The 19,561-nt window shown below is 49.5% G+C and overlaps 1 protein-coding gene across 1 annotated transcript in view; it reads left to right on the top strand.

The window, feature by feature from the left end:
- The first annotated feature begins 332 nt into the window (after positions 1-332).
- Kcnk12 (potassium two pore domain channel subfamily K member 12) overlaps positions 333-19,561 on the top strand; it is a 50,712-nt gene continuing 31,483 nt past the window's right edge. The window contains exon 1 of the mRNA XM_059248462.1: positions 333-723. Within this exon, the coding sequence (XP_059104445.1) occupies positions 333-723 (391 nt within the window). The remainder of the gene's footprint in view (positions 724-19,561) is intronic.

Genomic DNA, 19,561 nt, shown 5'->3' on the forward strand with positions numbered 1-19,561 from the left:
TGGACTCCGGCCACCGGGCGGCGCTGGCCTAGCTTGGGAGCCCGGAGCCCGAGGGCAGCAAGTGACGAGCCGCGGGAGGCAGTAAGGCGTCGGGGAGCCGAGAGAAGCGCTCCAGCCCGGGTGCCCGCTGGGCCGCACGACCCACGGTGTGTGGCCTGAAACCCGGGCAGGAGGCCGAGGCTCCCTGCCGTCCCGGTTCCGGGGAGGCTGCAGAGGGGCTCCGCGGCGGCCCCAGACCTCTGGCCACCATCCTCACGCTCCTGCTCCTGCGGTGGGGATGTCACGGCCCCGGCTCCGAGCGCCGCCCCAGCCCCGGGGCTGAGCTGCGGACCATGTCCTCCCGCAGCCCCCGGCCCCCGCCCCGCCGCTGCCGCCGCCGCCTGCCGCGTCCCTCCTGCTGCTGCTGCTGCTGCCGCCGCTCGCACCTCAACGAGGACACCGGGCGCTTCGTGCTGCTGGCCGCGCTCATCGGCCTCTACCTGGTGGCGGGAGCCACCGTCTTCTCCGCGCTCGAGAGCCCGGGCGAGGCGGAGGCGCGGGCGCGCTGGGGCGCCACGCTGCGCAACTTCAGCGCGGCGCACGGCGTGGCGGAGCCGGAGCTGCGCGCCTTCCTCCGGCACTACGAGGCCGCGCTGGCCGCCGGGGTCCGCGCCGACGCCCTGCGACCGCGCTGGGACTTCCCCGGAGCCTTCTACTTCGTGGGCACCGTGGTGTCGACCATAGGTGAGCGGCGCGCCCCGCGCGTCTTTCCTCTGCGCGCCTGTCACTCGCTGCCCTTTCCACCGATCCCAGGCTGGGCCCTCTTCCTGACACCCTTTGCCTACTTCTGTCTCGTTCTCCGTCCTCTGGTCCTCTTACTTTTCTTTCCTGCCTTCGGAGCGAGAGGTGGCCCGAATGGACCATCTCTAGCTCTTATCGGCTGTCATCACATTTGACTTGTGTGTCAGCGAGGCGCCAAGCACTTTGAGCGCTCCATATCCAGGCTCTGCTCCTCGGTTTTGTCCTCTGTAAGAGGGTTGGTGAGAGAACATGTGTTGAGGGCTGCTATTTCCCACCCCACCCAGGCCTCGGTATCCTCAGCAGGTGAATATAAAAGCCTTTTCTCCGTCCGTTCCCAGCGTTTGAATTTCCTCCCCGCATTCTCTTCTCCTGTCGACACTGCCCCACCCCCTCAAAGTAAAGTCCGTTATTTGCAATCCACCTCTTCCGCTCAACTGTTTTACACCATTCGCCTTGGTTGTTCCCCTTCCATCTTCTCCAAGTTCTTGACCTCTTGACCAACCAATGATAGTCAGGCGATAGTCGCCTTTACATTATACTTTTGGTATAAACAGCTCAGGTTTTCTTAACCTTGGGGAAAATGTGCAGTCTTGAGACTCCAGCTCCCCTCCCCAGCTAGATTCAGTCCCCTGGCGCTCCTTCTGGAGAGACGGTCTCCAGCCACCACTGTGTCCAGCCCCTTCCACCCACTCCTTTTCCCAGGCGTTTGGCATCATGTAAAACAGCCACCCTCCCCCATTTATTTAGCTCTGCAGAGTGCAGAAGAAACATACTTTGACAAGACTTGGTTGTGTCTAGCCCACTCCTTTTTGAGTCTCAGGGTAGGAGAAGCACTTGCTGGTCACACTAATCACCCCAAGACATCCTTTTCCGCTGGTGAAATCTGGGAGGAAGGGGCTGTACTTTCAGGGTGGAGAAGTGAGAAACTTCATATGAACACCTTTTCTTTGTGACAGTTCAGACTATGGGGCATGGACCACCTACCTACGCTGCCTAGGCGGAGAGAGGTAGCAGGTTTGTTCAAGATATGCCCAGAGGGAGATCTCTCTCTCTCTCTCTCTCTCTCTCTCTCTCCAGTCTGTGAAAGTACTTCCTTGCCTCCAATCATTTTTCTCCCGTGTCATGCTTGATCTGATTATTTTAAATAGAAAAGACAAATATGGACCAAGTCCAAAGTCTACACAAATTAGATATTTTTAAAAAACCCTTTAAAAATATATATCATGTTGTTATGGTGATTGCAGATATAAAATGACCCCCTCAAAATCCCCTTTTAAGAGCTGCATCGAGTTGCTATAGCAACTAGAGGTTTTTTTTAAAGTGCTTTAAAAGTACTAAGGATGCTTAATCTTGGAGGATGACATCATGTGTTTATAATTCATTGTTGACATGTACTTGTCTTGTAAACACTCCCTGTTGCTTCTTCTACCTGAAGGTACACCTGTGAATGTATTTTGTCACAGTACCTTTCTCCCAGTGATATGCTCTAGCTTCCTAAGGGAGCTGCAAGATAAGCAGAAGTTGTTGCCCAGTGTCCTCTTCCCCTCCACGCTGGGAATCCATCTGAAGAGCCTGTCCCTGTGACCTGTGCTCACTGTGTGTCTCTCCTGAGCATCACTGTCCTTCTTTCGGGGGCTTCCCCCTCAACTTCATGCACAAAACCAAGTCAGCTTGTTTGGAAATTGTTCCCTACCTCAACCTTTTACCTACTGTCAGGATTGGCTGCTCTTTAGTCAAATGGAAAGGAACTATGCTCTCTCTTTTAGATTTAGGCAGGCAGTGCGGATGAGCTACACCAAAGACTGTGGGTGGGTTATGAATGGCCTAGCAAGCTGCTTCCAAAATCTGCAGGGCAACATTAGTACCAGCCTGTGAATGGCTCGGGGTGGAACTGACCCTCTGCGGGGATACCAAAACTGCCGTATGAGTGGTCTCTGCCAGCTGCCTGCCTGCCTGCCAGCCGCGACACTTGGGGACAGTGGTTTAAATTGGTCCTTTTATGTCAGCCAAGTAAGTTCTGCTGAGTGCCCAACCAGCACGATTATCCTTTCAGCCTTCTCAGTGAAAAATGTGTTTGTTGAGATTTCCGTGAAGATCTACATGTCGGCTTATGTTCTGCTTGTCTATGCCCTCCCCTTCAAATGTCCGTTTGTTATTATTACTGATGCAGTTACGGATGCAATCACACAGGGAACCGAAGCTCAGCCATAAATGCAGAGTGGAGGATCTCCAGTCCGCCACCTCATCCAGGGAAGAGGAAAACTATCATGTTCTGGGTTTTACTTGGTCAACAATCCTCACAGGGTGTGTGGTTCATGGGACAGTGTGGAATTCAGGGGTCCAACTCTGTATCCCACCTAATGAGACGGAGCATTTCCTTTGTTGTTTATCTGGCTCAGCTGAACGATCCGTATAGTTTTGGTGTAGACATCCCTTCATTCATTTTGTAACTGTGAAGTGTTTTGTGTGCAAGGCCCCGTGCTCTGTTTTGAAAGGTTAACTTTTGCTCTACATGCCAGGGGTTTGAGCATATCTCAACAGGGGCAGCTGAGATGCAGCATGTCTGATCCATCTCACTAAAGACGACCAGAACAAAAAGGAGTCTGTGTGGTATAGTGTTAGGAGATTTATACAAGGTCACACAGTTATGAGGGATTCACCTCAATCCAGAGCTGAATTTGTGTGATGTATATTATAGTAATTTCATACATAGAGCAGTGGGACTATCCTTATGTGAGACTGAAATATTAATAATGTGTATCTCTGTGTGTGTGTGTGTGTGTGTCTGTCTGTCTGTCTGTCTGCCTGTATGCATGCATAAATCTGATACTAAGGCAAAGAAGGACTAGTGTGCCAGTCAGGCCAGCAACTGATTAAATACAGGAAAAAAACTTGAAGGGTCGCACAGATGTTCCAGGCAGATGAGTTAGAAGCAGCTGTAGGCCTTAGGCAGGCAAGGGCCAATACAAACTACAGAAAATCAGAAAGAGGCCCTAGCAAGCAGGGGACATTCTGGAGAAGTGTGGTCTAAGAACCCTCACTCTCGAGAGCATGTATTCAGGGGAGGTAACAGAAAGGACGGGAATTGGTCTTCAGTAGTAGCAGCAGAAAGGGAGGTTCATCTGGCCATGTGTGTTCAAGGTCAGATGGAACGTCACAGTGAGAGGAAATATTTGTCCTAACATTTGACCTGAACAGGGCCCCGTATCCTGAGCTGGGCACTTTGCAACTGTGTAAACACACACGTCTTCACACAGCACAGACCCCACGGGAAATGTGCCTGCAATTATTCAGCAGTAGTTGAGGATGTATAAAAAGTCTGAGTAGCTCGAGCAAGACATTTAAAAAGTCCACTTTGTACCCTAAATTATTCATCCTCGTTGCTCACACAGATCTGAAACCCTGGGTAATTACTACTTCTCCCCTTTACTCTCTGTGACATATTCCCTAGGGGAGGGTGGGATTAAGTTTATTTTAATGAGAACATGTTTGCGTCTGCTTTCTTCCATTTAACAAACACTCAAAGCAACAGCACTCGAGACAGATGCAAGTGTGGCCTTTGGTACATCATGATCTGTGTCATCTGGCATCAGGTGAACCAAGGAAGAGGACCGTGGCTCTAACTCCTCTAGTTCCCAACCATGTTCTTAGCAGCAACACTCTGGCTTGGAGAAATTCAGAACGGTCCAAAGAGTATTAATCCATCATCTCACATCTTAAAGGATGCTTTATTGGTTTTCTTTGAGCAGATTAAAAGGAAGCTCTCCCTTGGGGCTTTCATTATGCATCTGCTGTCAGATTTACACATACAGAAGAACATATTTAAAAGTCTTTCTCAAATGGCAGCTTGGTCGAAACAGAAATATTTTTGCTTCCTTTTATTAGGTTTTCTGGCAGAGTTTCTGAGCTGCAAAGCTAAAAATCATGCCAGTGGAGATGAGATGGTGTAGGTACGAGAGTTGTTGAGTTTGGCACTGCATAATTTAGCTCGCTGCTTTCAGAATTAGGCGCACTTAATTATTCGGCCACAAGATTAGTAACAAGTCCTAACTCCACTCACCCCCCTCCCCTTTAAAAAAAACAAAAACGTGGGTTTTTTAAAAACTGTTTTTGCTGCAGAGGAGGCTAAGACGCTATAAGACCAAGATGTCACCGGGCGGTGGTGGCGCACGCCTTTAATCCCAGCACTCGGGAGGCAGAGCCAGGCGGATCTCTGTGAGTTCGAGGCCAGCCTGGGCTACCAAGTGAGTCCCAGGAAAGGCGCAAAGCTACACAGAGAAACCTTGTCTCAAAAAACCAAAAAACAAAAAAAAAACAAACAAACAAACAAACAAAAAAAAGACCAAGATGTCACTGCCATAATTCATTTGGCTCTTCTGACGTGTAGTGTATGTGAAGTAGCTGGAGGTGGTTTTGACACCTGGATCCATGTCCCAGAAGGAGGGGGGTGCCTTCTCTCAGTTCCCTCTTTCATTAACTGGGTTTTTTGTTGGAACGAGACGCTGTGACAGAATTGAAGGATATTGGGGGAAACAGACGTTGGGTTTGAAGCTGGAGATGAACAGGAAATGCATTCCTATTCTCTGCCCCTCCCCCACCCCACCCCACCCCCCACCTCAGAGCTGACCCAGGCCACAGTAAACAGTGATTGTTTAAGCGATTCAGAGAACAAGTCCCTCAGAATAATGTAACACTGCTCCAACCCAGCTCTTCTCCTGTCTGCCGGTCCCCTGCAGTGGGCAAACAAAGGACCTAGCTGACCTGGGCTGCTCTGTTTCCCTCTGTTGTATCATCAATGTCCAGTGTCTCCGTGGCTCTCCGTGGCCTGCTCATGTGGCTTTTAGTGGGTGCATACTCTTCGTTGTGGTTGATGCTTCCTTACTGCAGGCTAGCTGGGTGGTTCCCTGTCCGGGCTATTTCGAGCAATGCCACAAAGAGCATCTTCAGGCGTACGGCCTGGTCCTTCTGCAGAGCATCTCCTCAGGGTGAGTCTCCAGCCGTAAAATTGCTGAGTCAGTGGGCACTGCTAGTGAAATTGCTGAGTCAGTGGGTGTTGCTGTCTTCACGGCTTCGGGCCAGCCATCTTGGAGGGAGGAATTGTTGGCTCTCTCCTGAAGTGAGTGTCTGCTTCTACAAAGTCTCACAGGGGTTGCACAGCCATCCGCTAATTACCCCCTGGACGCGGGCCACATATATAGGTTTTCTCTAGGATCATGATGAACTAGGCTGATGGCATCTCAGCCTCCACTGCCGCTTCCTATGGGAGCCTTGGTTGCGAGAAGAAAGACAAGGAGAAACAGATGGGGACAGCTACAGACTAAGAGAAGAGGAACATCTGGACTCTCATCTTTCCAAGTCTCAGGCAGCTGATGAGGAGCATCCTTCCACTCAGCACTGACACTGCCCAAGGGCCTCAGTCTTGGGTGGCTCAGAGTTACGCCAAATGGAGCAAAAGCGCCCTTAAGTTTTTATAGCTGCAAGTACCATGAAGATCTTCTAGAACTTTCTCTAAGCATTTAGAAGAACATTTTGTCAACAAAAGCCAGCCAGAACCCATTATAGAATAGACTGTAGCAGAGCTGTGCTGACTAGGTATCAAGACAAGAAGCTCACCATTAGACCATCCCTCAGACACCATCTACTATCTGAATTCCCCCATCCCCCGACCCCTTAAGACAGAATCCTGCTGTGTAGCCCAGGCTGGCTGCTGCTTGCTATATGGCCTGGACTGGATTAGAACTCATTTCCCAAGGGCTAGGATTGCAGGCATAAAATATTATGATCGGCCCCTTGAAGTCTTTGAGGGGCCCTAAAGCCCTTCCATGACTAGTCCAGAAGGGGCTCAATTAAATGTATTCCTTCTCTTACACAAGGCCCGGAGTGGCCCAGAAGTTGCCTACAGTCTCATAGCAAGCCTGAAAGGGCATTGAGAACTCAGGCTTTAGAAAAGTTTCATGGGGATTGCTGAAGGAGATGTATTTCCCACTTAGACGCACACGTACTCACAGAGGGAAAGGGACAGAGATAGAGGGAAGTGCAGGAGCAGGGGGATAATGTTCTTGCCAACACTGCTCAAAAGGAAGTCAAGGACTGAATTAGGCCAAAGTTCTCCTAAGCTTCTAGAAGAGCGAGTGTTCAGCTATCCACGAAAAAATAAGCGGAGGAGATTGTTTGTAAAACTTCCTGATCTGAAGGTGGTGGTCACAGCCTTGGGTGTGTGCTTGGAATCAAGGACCCCACCTTCCCAGCCAGAGTGGGACAACCTTCACCTTGCAGGCTGCTCATATTAGGAGAAGCTAAGAGACAGCCAAAGGCCGTTGGTCTGTTCTTGGGGTGGTCCCGACCCCAGGTCTTCTCTGAGTGCTCCAGCCCTGCCCTTGCCTCTGTCCAGTGCCACTGACCCCAGGTTCTGGAATGGGTACATGGGCCAGCAACCAGCAGGACCAAAATGTGTCTGGATCCCATAGAGTCCACACTGAGAGGTTCCAGCCTCAGATCTTTACCGTAGCAGACGGGGTCCCCCTGGAACTAAAATGATGGGTGGAAAGCCCTGAAGCATCCCACTGTTTACAGGATTGAGGAGAGCTGAAACACAGTGTAGGGGAGGTGTTTGTGCAGGGCAGAGACAATCTTTAGTCCTCACCCATGCTGTGCTTGGCTGCTCAGGGCTCTGGCCATAGGGAATCCCACCCTAAGTGCCGCTGTCCATAGCCAACTGCCAATTTTAGTTCTTAGAAGCAACTAGACCTCCTCTAGTGGCCAGTGGCTGTGGTGAAGGAGGCTTTGCACTCAAGACAGACCTTCCTGGGCTTGGACAGAGCTAAAGTGGTTCATCATCAGGTCACTGGTGACATGAATACCTAGGTCCCAGAAGGTGTGGCTCCATTTGCTTCCCCTGGGTCTCAGAGGACCCCTGCTGAGGTGACTGGTAGAAAACCCAGTGCCTTGCGGTTTCAAGTTCTATAATGCCTTATCTTGAGGACAGGTGTTGTAGACTAGAAAGACAAGGTCTCTCACATTGCAGAGTACAGAGGAACCACCCAGGGTCTCCTCACTGCAGTGTCCGATTGGGGGCCTACGGTGGGACCTTGGGGTCTGCGTTCCTCACAACCTCCTCACTGTGTCTAGACTTCTGGGCCTCAGACCACACTGTGGAGGTAGGGATCAGGGAAGGAGCACAGTTAGGGTCAGTGGCTGTGTGGCTTTGGGCCGGACATCCCCACCAGGTGACTCAGTCTCTCCAACCTTTAAAGAAGGGAATGCCAGGAACCACTTGAGTCCCTTCCTCCTCTGATGCTGTCTCATGTGTGAGGACTGTTCCCTTAGCCTCGCCAGTGTGGGCTGAGGACACACTGGCTACACCAGCTGCAGCTGCCTGCCTGGGGGCCAGTCCAGTTCTGTGCCTTCCAAGCTGTGAACTACTGGAACGGGAACTACTACTATAAAGTGAAGATAACGATGTCTCCTGAGCTCGGTGTGTTGTCCACACTTGCAGTTCTAGCGCTCAGAAGGCAGAGGCAAGAGGATTGCCATGAGTTTGATCCCAGTGTGGGCCTACATAATGAGTTCAAGGCCAGCCTGAGCTATGTAGTCAGACCCTATTCAAAATCCACAAACAAAATATCTAGGGATGCAGCTCAGTGGTAGATCACGTACTTGCCTAGCATCACACCAACCAAATGTACATCACATCAAAACAAACAAACAAATAAACAAAAATAAATAAATAAAAACAATAGAACTAAAAAGCAGTAAGCTGGGCATGGTGGTTCATGCACACTTGTTTTGTTTTGTTTTTAAGATTTATTTATTTATTATGTATACAGTATTCTGCCTGCACATATGTCTGCAGGCCAGAAGAGGGCACCAGATCTCATTACAGATGGTTGTGAGCCACCATGTGGTTGCTGGGAATTGAACTCAGGACCTCTGGAAGAGCAGTCAGTGCTCTTAACCTCTGAGTCATCTCTCCAGCCCTCATGCACACTTGTAATCGTAGAGCTCGAGAGGTGGAAATAGTGGAACCCTGGGGTTTCCTGGCCAGTCAGTCTAGCCTACTCGGCAAGTTCCAGGCCAGCCAAAGACTGTCTTAAGGGAGCAGGGGGGAGGTTGGACCTAGAGAGATGGTTTAGCCATTTAAGAGCACTTGTTGCTCTTGCAAAAGACCTGGAATTGTTTCCCAGCACTCACATGACAGCTTACAACCATCTATAACTACAGTTCCAGAGGATCCAATGCCCTCTTCTAGACTCTGCAGGTTCTACACACAAGTGGTACGCAGATACAAGTGCAGGCCAAACACTCATATACACAATAAATAAATCAATAAATCTTTATACACACGTATGTTGATGGTCTCTGGCATATATATGTATGTATATATACATATATATACATATATATACATATATATATATGCACACACTATTACTATTGCTGTGCTAAAACACCATGATCAAAGCAAGTTGGTAGGAAAGGATTTATTTGGTTTAAACTTCCATATAACAGTTCATCATCAGAGGAAATCAAGACAGGAACTCAAACAGGGCAGGAACCTGGAGGCAGAAGCTGATGCAGAGGCCATGAAGGAGTGCTGCTTACTGGCTTGCCCCACATGGCTTGCTCAGCCTGCTTTCTTATAGAACCCAGGACCACCAGCCCAGGGTGGCCCCACCCACCATGGGCCCTCCCATATTAATCACTAATTGAGGAAGTTCCTTACAGACTTGCCTGCAGCCTGATCTCATGGGTACATTTTCTCAACTGAGGCTCCCTCCTCTCTAATGACTCTGGCTTGTGTCAAGCTGACATAAAACTAGCTAGCACAACCAACCCCTTGTCAACTTGATGCACAAACACATCACTAATAAGCCATAACCTTTCCTTTCTTATTCATCCCCAAGATCACACATTAATAAAGACATCACAATATAAAACATTTTACAAAGTCTCATAGCCTTTAAAAATTCAAACAATTAGGGGCTGGAGCAATGGCTCAGTAGTTAAGAGCACTGGCTGCTCTTCCAGAAGACCTGGGTTCAATTCCCAGCATCCACATGGCAGCTCCTAACTCTCTGTAACTCCAGTTCTAGGGGATCTGGCACCCTCGCATAGACATACATGCAGGCAAAATCAATGCACATAAAAATACATAAATCATTAAAAATTAAGCAATTAAAAATTAGGTCGCTTTAAAATATTCAGTCTCTTTTAAAATCCAAAGTGATTTAAAATTTAATGTCTTTCAAGTGTAGACTCCTAGAAAAATGAAGAGAAGTTAAATACTTCTTACTTCAAGAGAGAAGAACCAGGGCACAGTCGTAATTCCATCAAAGCAAAGCCAAACTCAAACTGTGTACATGACTCAATGTCCAATGTCTAGGATCCACTTCCATCTTCTAAGCTTCTCCAAGGGGCTTGGGTCACTTCTCCAACTCTGCCCTCTGCAGCACACATAGCTTGTCTTCTAAGCTCTGGCTGGCCCCCCTCCACTGCTGCTGCTGTTCTTAGTGGTCATCCACAGTCCTGGCATCTCCAGTTTATGCCTTCAGAACCAAGGATTACCAGCCTGGGGTGGCCCACCCACAATGGGCCCTCCCACATCAATCACTAATTGAGGAAATCCCTTCAGGCTTGCCTGCAGCCTGATCTCATGGGTGCATTTTCTCAATTGAGGCTCCCTCCTCTCCAATGACTCTAGCTTGTGCCAAGTTGACATAAAACTAGCCAGGACACATACCCAAAATAGAAAGAAATGGTTCTTGCTCATGACCTGCTTTAAAAGTTAAAAGGGTTCATCCTGTGTGCATGCCTTGTCAGGCCACAGTGGCACAGCGGCTTACTAGAGTTGGCCATGCCTTGTTGGTGACTCCTGGGCTGCCCTTGAAGCTCCCCCCGCCCCCCACCTCACCACCCTGTGCAGGGCCCTCTGGGTCTCTTCCATATCTATACAGTGGCATCCACCACTTTGAGATGACCTCTGTCTCTAGGGAATGCTGTAGTCCTGTGCTGTTACATAACTATTGTGGTGATTTGGTTTGGTTTGCATTTGAGGCAAGATCTCATGTAGCTTAGGCTGGCCTTGAACTTGCTATGTAGTTGAGGATGACCTTGAACATCTGATCCTTCTACATCTACCTTCAAGCCCATAATGGTGCTCTTTATAAGGGTTTTTTTTGAGCCCTCTTAGGTACATTTTATTTATTTGTTTGTTTGTTTGTTTATGTGTTTTTGGAGACAGAGTCTCATGTAGTCTAGGCTAACCCTGAACTTGATATGTAGCTAAGAATGACCCTGAATCCATGATCCTCTTTCTTTCTTCTCCCAAATGTTGGGATTGCATGCACCACTATGACCCATTTTCTGAGGGGCTAGGAATCAAATCCCAGGCTTTGCAATTGCTAGGCAAGCACCCTGCCAACTGAGCGACATCTCCAGGACCCAGCTAACGTCTTAGCCATTCTGCGCATGATCTGGCCAAGGGCTGAGTGATTGAACCCAGTGCTTTTTCCACCCCCGGCCTCCATAGAGCCGTCAGCAGCCCTGTCCTTCCACCTTCCTGTTTCTTGGCAGGAGGTTGTGAGCACTAAAAGCAACGGAGAAAAGTCTGGCCCAGGTGGGTCCTACCCTGTTCCCCTGGACCTGGTATCAAGACTACTGGGTAGGGTTTGGTGGAGAATGATTCCAGGAACTCCTCACTGCAGACCACCACGCCAGCAGTCAGGGCCTGTGTTCCAGGATTGAAGGGAACAACCAAATCCTCATCATCTCTTTAGTTGACTCCCCTTCCTGCTGTATGTCGTCTGGCATGTCTACACACGTGCCTTCATCTATGTTTTCCCAGAAGCCTCCCCAAATCCTTTGGACAGAAAAAAACAATTCTCCTTCTGTAGGTACAGAGGAAGCTCAGGGAGGTTGAGTGACAGTCGTGCAGGTCAGTCCTGGCAGAATAAGAATTCGGGGTCCTGACTGCCCAGGATCCTATCTGCTGTTCCTGACTTAGTCATTAAAGCCTGGGAACCCTCGGGTCTGCCCCTGGCGGGAGGTGGAAGGGTGGGGGAGTCTGCTCAAGGTCATAGCCTCAAGGTCAACCCTGCCCAGCTGTTGAGCAATATAAAAACCATGTGTCTGTGAGAGTATCCATTCACCAGCCTTAACTTCGGGCTACCGCTCCTCGCTGTTCCTCCAACTCCTCCATCTACCCACACACCACACCCTTGTTCCAGGCACATCAGCAAGCCGCTGGACCAATGCTCACGCTGCTTCCTCCACCTAGAAGAAGGCCCTTCCTTCCCTTCCTTCCCATTTTCTATCCATTGAACTTGGTCTTCGAGGTACCTGGTATGAAGCCCCCTCTCACAGCCCCCAGACGTGTGCTAATTACTCACGTCTGTGCCGGCTTCGCCAGCTCTGATGCAAGCTTGCATCGGGTGGAAGAGGGTGTGTCCAAAGCTGGCACGAGACCTCTCACATTTGTGTGTGGTTTGCCCTCTCTTTCTCCAGGGCACCAGCATGGTCTTAGCAGTGCTGGTCCCCACTGTACCTAGAAAAGCGATCAAGACTGGATCAGCATGGAGTGTTGAGGGACTCCTCGGAAGTGGCCTCTCTGTCTAGAGATGATGAGGCGCAAAGGGAGTGTCCGTCAATCTTGGAGCATGTTGCTTGGCGCAAAGTACTCAATTGGCCAACGCACGTTGAGTGGACGGATGAGTGAATGGATAACTGAAAAGCTTGGACCTCTGGGAAGCAGCAAGCTATGCCCCCCCCCCAGATCTTCCTCCCCCAATCCCACCCCTGTAGTTGGTAGAGCCGAACATGTTCCTGCTCCTTCGGTCTGGCCACAGCTTCATCTCTCTGAAGCTGGCAGGTGTGCAGCTGCGCAGCCAGCTCGGTCATCTGGGACTCCCCTGGCTGGTGTGCAGGCTTTGCGGCTCTTGAGTCAGATGGGTCCTGTCCTGACCCTGCTTAATGAAGGGCTTTGGGGTATAAATGTGCCTGACCAAGTCAGAATTGCTGGAGTGAAAACAAAGCAGGCGAAATAAGATCGCGGTACACAATACTGCCCCGCCCCCTCTGCTGGGCATGGTGGGAAAAGTTCAGTCCTGAATAAGAGCATCTACTTCTGGTCCCGTTTCTCCCATCGCCTTAGAGTCCAGTCTTGCCTTGGTCTTAGCTGTGTCCCTCAGTCATGAGAGGCCCCTCTCAGTTCCATCTCTAGACCCTACGTGGCCTCTGCCTTCACCAGCTCAGGACACACCATACAGATGGACACTGGCTCACAAATCTGATGGAAGTTTTTATCCGTAAGAAAAATATAATTCCACAAACCAAGAAAAGCCACACCCACCCACACAGCCCAGCACCTCCACGATGCCTCCAGAAATACTCAGAGAAGCTTTTATTGGAATCGGGTGTCCCAGCTTTCTGGAAAGTTACAGTGGAGATCATCGCAAACCCTGAATCACAGCCCACGTGCTTTCTCCCTTTTCCCTTCCAAATGGCCGAGATCTCTCTCCCCTCTGCCAAGTGCTCCGAATTCGGAGTGCCTTCCCAAAGCCTCATTGGCTGCTCACCCCAGACCCTGCCAGAAATGCTGTGGGGACAGTTCCTGCAGGAGGAAAAAGAGAGCACGTTGGCACTCACCCCCGGGGAGCAGCACTTTGGAGGCCTGGAGAGTTTAGATCGTAGGGTTCTCTGCTTCCTCAGAACGCTGAGGTGGCATGTTAGCCAACCCTGAAGGCGATATAGCAGCCCCTGCCCACATCATTGCCGATGTGGGGGACCTCAGGCCCAGCTCTGCCAACATGCTCGCCACCAGCCCCACGCTTCCTGTTAGGTGCGCCCTCACTATGTAACCGGTGGTTAGCATCTATCTCCTTGGGGGATGATGGGTTCCTGGAAGGAACCTCTGTCTCTGGCCTTCTCCTCTTCCCATCGAATCAAGCATGGTACACGGCTTCAGAAATATTCTTGAAATGAATGTACATTTGAACAAATGGTTGAAATTTCCCAGTCTACCTGGGTGCTTACTAAAGAAAAAGCAAGCTACAAAAACCTCCACTTGCAAACCAAATGACAAGCCGAGCGGAGGAGTCAGTTCAAGGTCATCTCTGCTGCTCGAGTTTGAAGCTCACCTGAGCCACATGAGAACCTTTCCAAACAAACAAACAAACAAACAAAACAAAGCCGGGCAGTGGTGGTGCACACCTTTGATCCCAGCACTCGGGAGGCAGAGACAGGTGGATCTCTGTGAGTTTGAGGCCAGCCTGGACTACAGAGCGAGTTCCAGGACAGCCAGGGCTGTTACACAGAGAAACCCTGTCTTGAAAAATCCAAAACACACACACACACACACACACACACACACACACACACACACACACACTTTAAAATAAAAAAAAGGAAGAGGAGGAGGGAAGGGAAGGAAGGAAAGGTAGATAATGATTCACTCTATAAAAGAAAACTCCAATATTTGAGTTCTCCATGGTAGGGCTGCTATGAGCTGGGTGTCCCAGCAGGTTAAAAAGGGACAGAACTTGAAGCCAACCTCTGCAGACTCTCCATCACCACCTTGCAAGCCCCTGATGCCTGAGGCAGCCTCGGCCCCTCCCGTCAAATTCACAGGCAATAAGTGTAGATGACCTACTGGACCATCAAGAAGAGTGTCCAGGAGGCTGGATGCTTGTAGCAGGCACTCAGGCCATGGAGCTGCCCGGCAGAGACTGGGCTGTGGGCCTGACTGGGAGGACCAGCCTCACAAAGCTGCTGGACGAGCTTGGTGTGGATGGCAGGTGTGCGTTATTCATGCCTGCAGTTTAAGGATGACGAATCAGGGGACAGCTCACTCTGAGCCTGGGTGCAGAGTGCTAGTGGGGAGTGCTGGGGACTCCAGCCACGGTTTGGGATTGCGCTGTGATTCTGTTCACTTACCCCCTGCTCCTTCAGTGAATCTATTTCCACTCCTCGGCAACAGTCACCCTAGACGACTCAGCCATGACCTTGACTCCTTGACATCTCTAAATCAATGCGTCTCTCCATCCACTCTGACAGGTTCTACCCACTCCCTTGGAATGACCAATAATTGCACAGCAAGGAAAAAAGTGACGTTTGGTGGGTACACATCTGTAATCCCAGCACTTGGGAGGTAGAGGCAGGAGGATTAGGGGTTCAAGATTAGCTTGGTCTACATAGGAAGTTCCAGGCCAGCCAGAGCCGCATGGCAAGATTTGGTTTCAAACACAAGACAGCAAGCCAAAACTATGCAACAGGCCAGAATATTGATTCCCACCCTTGCTTATCTTTTTCTAGTCTTCATCTCAATAAATGTCATCAACACTGTAAAGCTGTCCCAATTCTTTGTTCCTAACTTTCCATGTCCAGTCTATTATCAAATCTTGCCAGGGGGCTGGAGAGCTGGCTCAGAGGTTAAAAGCACTGGCTGTTCTTCCAGAGGTCCTGAGTTCAATTCCCAGCAACCACATGGTAGTTTACAACCATCTGCAATGAGATCTGGTGCCCTCTTCTGGCCTGCAAGGATGCAGGCAGAATACTGTATGCATAATAAATTTTAAAAAATGTTTTTAAAAAAAATCTTGCCAATTGGACCTGTAAAACCCATCTGCTTGTCTGCCTCCCCATCATCCTTAGCCTCGCCCAGCCCTCTGTGTGTTCTCCCGTGGAAGGCTGCCAGGGTCCTAACCCATTCTAGCTTCTAGTTTCTTCTCTGCTTCTCGACAGCCTGTTTCCCAAAACCAAAGATAACTTTCAAAAGGGCAGGAGGGGGGGTGTCTCATGTAGCCCAGGCTAGCCTATAGCTCACCATGTAGTCAATGCTACCCTTGAACTCTTGATCCCCCTAACCCACCGCCCAAGTGCTGTGATTACGGTTACGAGCCACCAGGCCCAACTTACTAAAGATCTTTAAAAACAGGTCAGGTCAGTTCACTCTCTTGCTTGAAACCTTCAATGAACGCCCGCTGCCCCCAAATCGTGCTCTTTCCCCTTTCCTGCAGGGCCCATGCTGCTTTCTCCTTTTCTCATCTTCTTAGACCTCAGACCACTAGCGTTTACTTTCTTGGGTGCATTGTTCACAGATGGCTCACTTCTCAACTCTAATCACACCTCATTGTCTAGAGTGAACATGTCACCCCTCACGGAGCCTTCCTGGCCCCCTAACTACAGTCACCTCTCACTTGGTTACTGCCTGCCCTAAGGGCATGCATTCTTTTCAGAAATCCTAGTTACAAAAACAAAACAAAAAACAAAAACAAAAACACAAAGAAATCCTGGTCACATTTCCCACCTACTCCCTGCATATGAGAGCAGAGACCTTGTCTCTCAGATTCCCACTGTCTGGTGTTTGCAGAACAAATATATATATAAACTTTCCAAGTTTTATGGGGGTGTTGTTTCTACTTTTTTTTTTTGACAGTTTTGTACATGTATGTGATGTATTGTGATCACCTCTCACTCCCATTTCTCTCTCCCCCTTCCACTGAACCCCTCATCTTTGCCAGTGAACTACCTTCTTTTTGCATATCTCCTTTTCTTTTGAGAGAGGGTCTCATGCATCCCAGGCCAGCCTCGAACTCACTGGGTAACCAAAGATGTCCTTGATTTTCTAATCCTCCGCCTTTACCCTCTAAATGCTGTGATGGCAGGCCCCTGCTACTACATGTAGTTCCCATTTTAACATCTATAAAACAGGGGTGGGAAGAGCACTTGTGTCTCCTGGTGGGTGGGTGGCTTCAGCCCTTACATTTAATAAGCCCTCTAAGATGGGGCCGTGCTCATATGAATGCATAATTGGGCTGAGATCATCCGGGGAGTGACCAGATCACGGCCGAGGAGCCTGGCCCGTCTTTTGTTTTTTCACTGTGTCTGACAGGGTGGGTAGACACAGGCCTGAGGAAGAGCCGGGGCAGGGGCAGGCTGCCTCAAGCATGTTAAGTAGCAGTGACCTGCAATTGTCTTGATGGCAGACCTTAAGGGCCAGGCAGAAATGTGCAGACTGGAGTCAGGAGCCGTTCTGAGTTCCCGAGTGTTGTAGGGAAGCATCCTGGCCACGTAGTCAGGCAATCTAGTTAGCTTCAACCACCAGCATCCAGATTGCCTAGAAACAACCAAGTAATTGTGTAATCACTTGTCTTAGCTGTTTACCAACATGTAAGTCAGCCCACTGCCAGCTGTCCCTCACTTTATCGAGAGCTGTGTGTCTCTAACAGTAGCGCATTCTCTGAGGGACATGGACTTAGCTCGTATATTTAGTTCTGGCCCACTGTGTGATCCCACACTCTTTCAAAAGGGTTGTCTCTGTGAATTGTTTTGTGAGTTCTGAGTGCTCACAGTGTTCTGTTTTATAGCTGTCGTTGGAATGGACAGTTAGTGGAATCTGGCAGCTGGAATGTAGAAGCTGTACACAAGTCTTTCTCACCATGACCTTGTGAGGGGGGACTTAACCAGGGTCCAGGGTCAAGGGAGATCCCTCCAATCATAGACTGTGGGGATGTAATGTAGCAGCCCAGGAGGGAACTGGGTGGGATGAACCAGTGATAGGATAGTTATCGGTATCTGTAGCTCAGTCGGTAAAGCATGAGATGCTTAATCTCAGGGTCGTGGGTTCATGTAGCCTGAGGCTTTTCTGTGCCCGGCCCCCACAGCCGCTAATAAAATAATCATTCAGAGGCTGAATATTAATTATAATTGTTTGGCTGATGGCTCAGGCTTATTATTAACTAGCTCTTACAACTTAAGTTAACCCATTTCTACTCCTCTAAGTACTGCCACGTGGCTGTGGTGTTACCGGTCTGCTGGCATGCTGCTCCTTGGGTGGCTGGATGGCATCTTCTCGATTCTGCCCTTCTTTCTCCCTGTATTCAGTTTATCTTTCCCGCCTAGTAATATTCCACCCCTGCCATAGGCCAAAGCAGCTATTCATCAGTTAATAAAAGCAACACATATTTGAAGCATACAGGAGGACATCCCACATCAGGTGGACCCTTTGGAAAGCAGCATAGAGGATTTCAATTCCCAACACCCACACTGAGCAGTTCACAACCACTTGCAACTTGCAAGTCTAGCTCCAAGGGGTCCAGCGCCCTCTTCTGGCCACCACAGGCACCTGTACACATGTGCACATACACACCCACAGTCATACACATGCATACAGAGACAGAGAGATGGAGAGAATAAAATAAATCTTGGGGGGTCAAAAAAGACCACTTATGAAGATCCATGGCAAGGAGCTAGCAGGGCCTGGAGCTCTCCACAGTGTACCTGGAGAAGAAGCCTTTAGAGGAGGAAACTCCCTCCTTCAAAGTGGGCTCGTCAGCGCTGCCCCACCCTGGGATCTCAGGACAACAACATCCTGTGTCCTGCAGAGAGAAAGGCTGGGCCTGGGATGCAGCAGAAGCCAGCATATAACAACGACCTTAATTCACGGAGCCTTTGTCCTTAGACTCTCGTTACCCTCATCTAATCCCTGCTTTATTTCTTCTTTTTTTAATGTTTTCCCATAAAACCTCTGCTTTATAGCCATTTATGGCTGAAGGGCACCCCAGATGCCTACTCCAAGCTGGTACTCTGATGAATTCTATCAGCCCGTGACCCCATCCCCTCCCAGGGCTAAGTGTGGAGGAGGGAGGGGACCCAGAGCCTCCATTATTCCAGGACTCAGGAGTCATCGGACATCTGTGTGGCTCTGACTCTGCTTCTCTGCAGTGTTTCCAAGTTTTCCCTGCTGGGCTGTACTGAGATGACATTCAGAGCCCTCTCCAGCCTCTGCGGAGGGCAGCCTGGGGCCAGAGCTGCACCTTAAACCGATAGGCTCCACCAAAACTGGCAGCAGACGATGTTATGGATTAACAAGCCTAGAAGTAGAGAGCTCAGGAAATCTTGTAGTATGGATGCAGGATGCAGATGTTACACTAATCTCCCATCTACATTTTCCAGAACAATTATCAGACCTTGTGTTCCAATTCAGCATCCAGAAAACACGGCCCCAGTTAGATAAGTAGATACTTATTCACCAAGTGTTTGCTGGATGTCCTCTGTGTGCACATTCTTAAATCCCCAGGGATACGGCAATGGACACATAGACAGACCCCGCACTATAACATTCTGGTTACGGAAGAAAGGCAATAGACCCACAAATAAGTGAGTGTTGAGTGGTCACACACACTATAAAGAGAAAACAGCGGGGTAAGGCGCTGGCTGTATACATCCGTTTATGCATGAGAGCCCTGGGTTCAATCTCCAGCCCACTTCTGACCTGTCAGATGCCACATGCGTGTGACATACATACATACATGCAGAAAAAACACCCAAACACGAAATTAAAAAAGAAAAAGATGGCTTGCTGTTTACGGAGGTGGGGAAAGGTGGACTTGTACCTCAGGTTGGGACTGAGATACAAGTTTGGGATTTGCCAATTTATAGACCATTTTAATATAGTCTTTAGAGGGGGAAGACATGATCAGGGTACAGCTCAGTGCTAGACTATTTGCCTCTAAGGAGGAAGTCCTGGGGAAGCTAGAAATACTTCCCAGTACCAGGAGTCATTATCTGTATACTTCCAGAATCCACTAGTTAGCAGAAATCCATGCTGCCCTCTGAAGTCCCTGAATTAATTCAGCCGCATGTGTAAGAGCATCCTTCCTCATCATGAGTCTGTTTGGAAACAAGAGCTCAAGTGTGCACGAGAAATATAAGGTTTTGCACAGTGCTGCATAAATACATAACTGCCAGGGCCCCAGGACTCCATGATCACCAGGGCCCAGGACTC

Source organism: Peromyscus eremicus, chromosome 22 (assembly GCF_949786415.1).
Source record: "Peromyscus eremicus chromosome 22, PerEre_H2_v1, whole genome shotgun sequence".
Lineage (NCBI taxonomy): Eukaryota > Metazoa > Chordata > Mammalia > Rodentia > Cricetidae > Peromyscus > Peromyscus eremicus.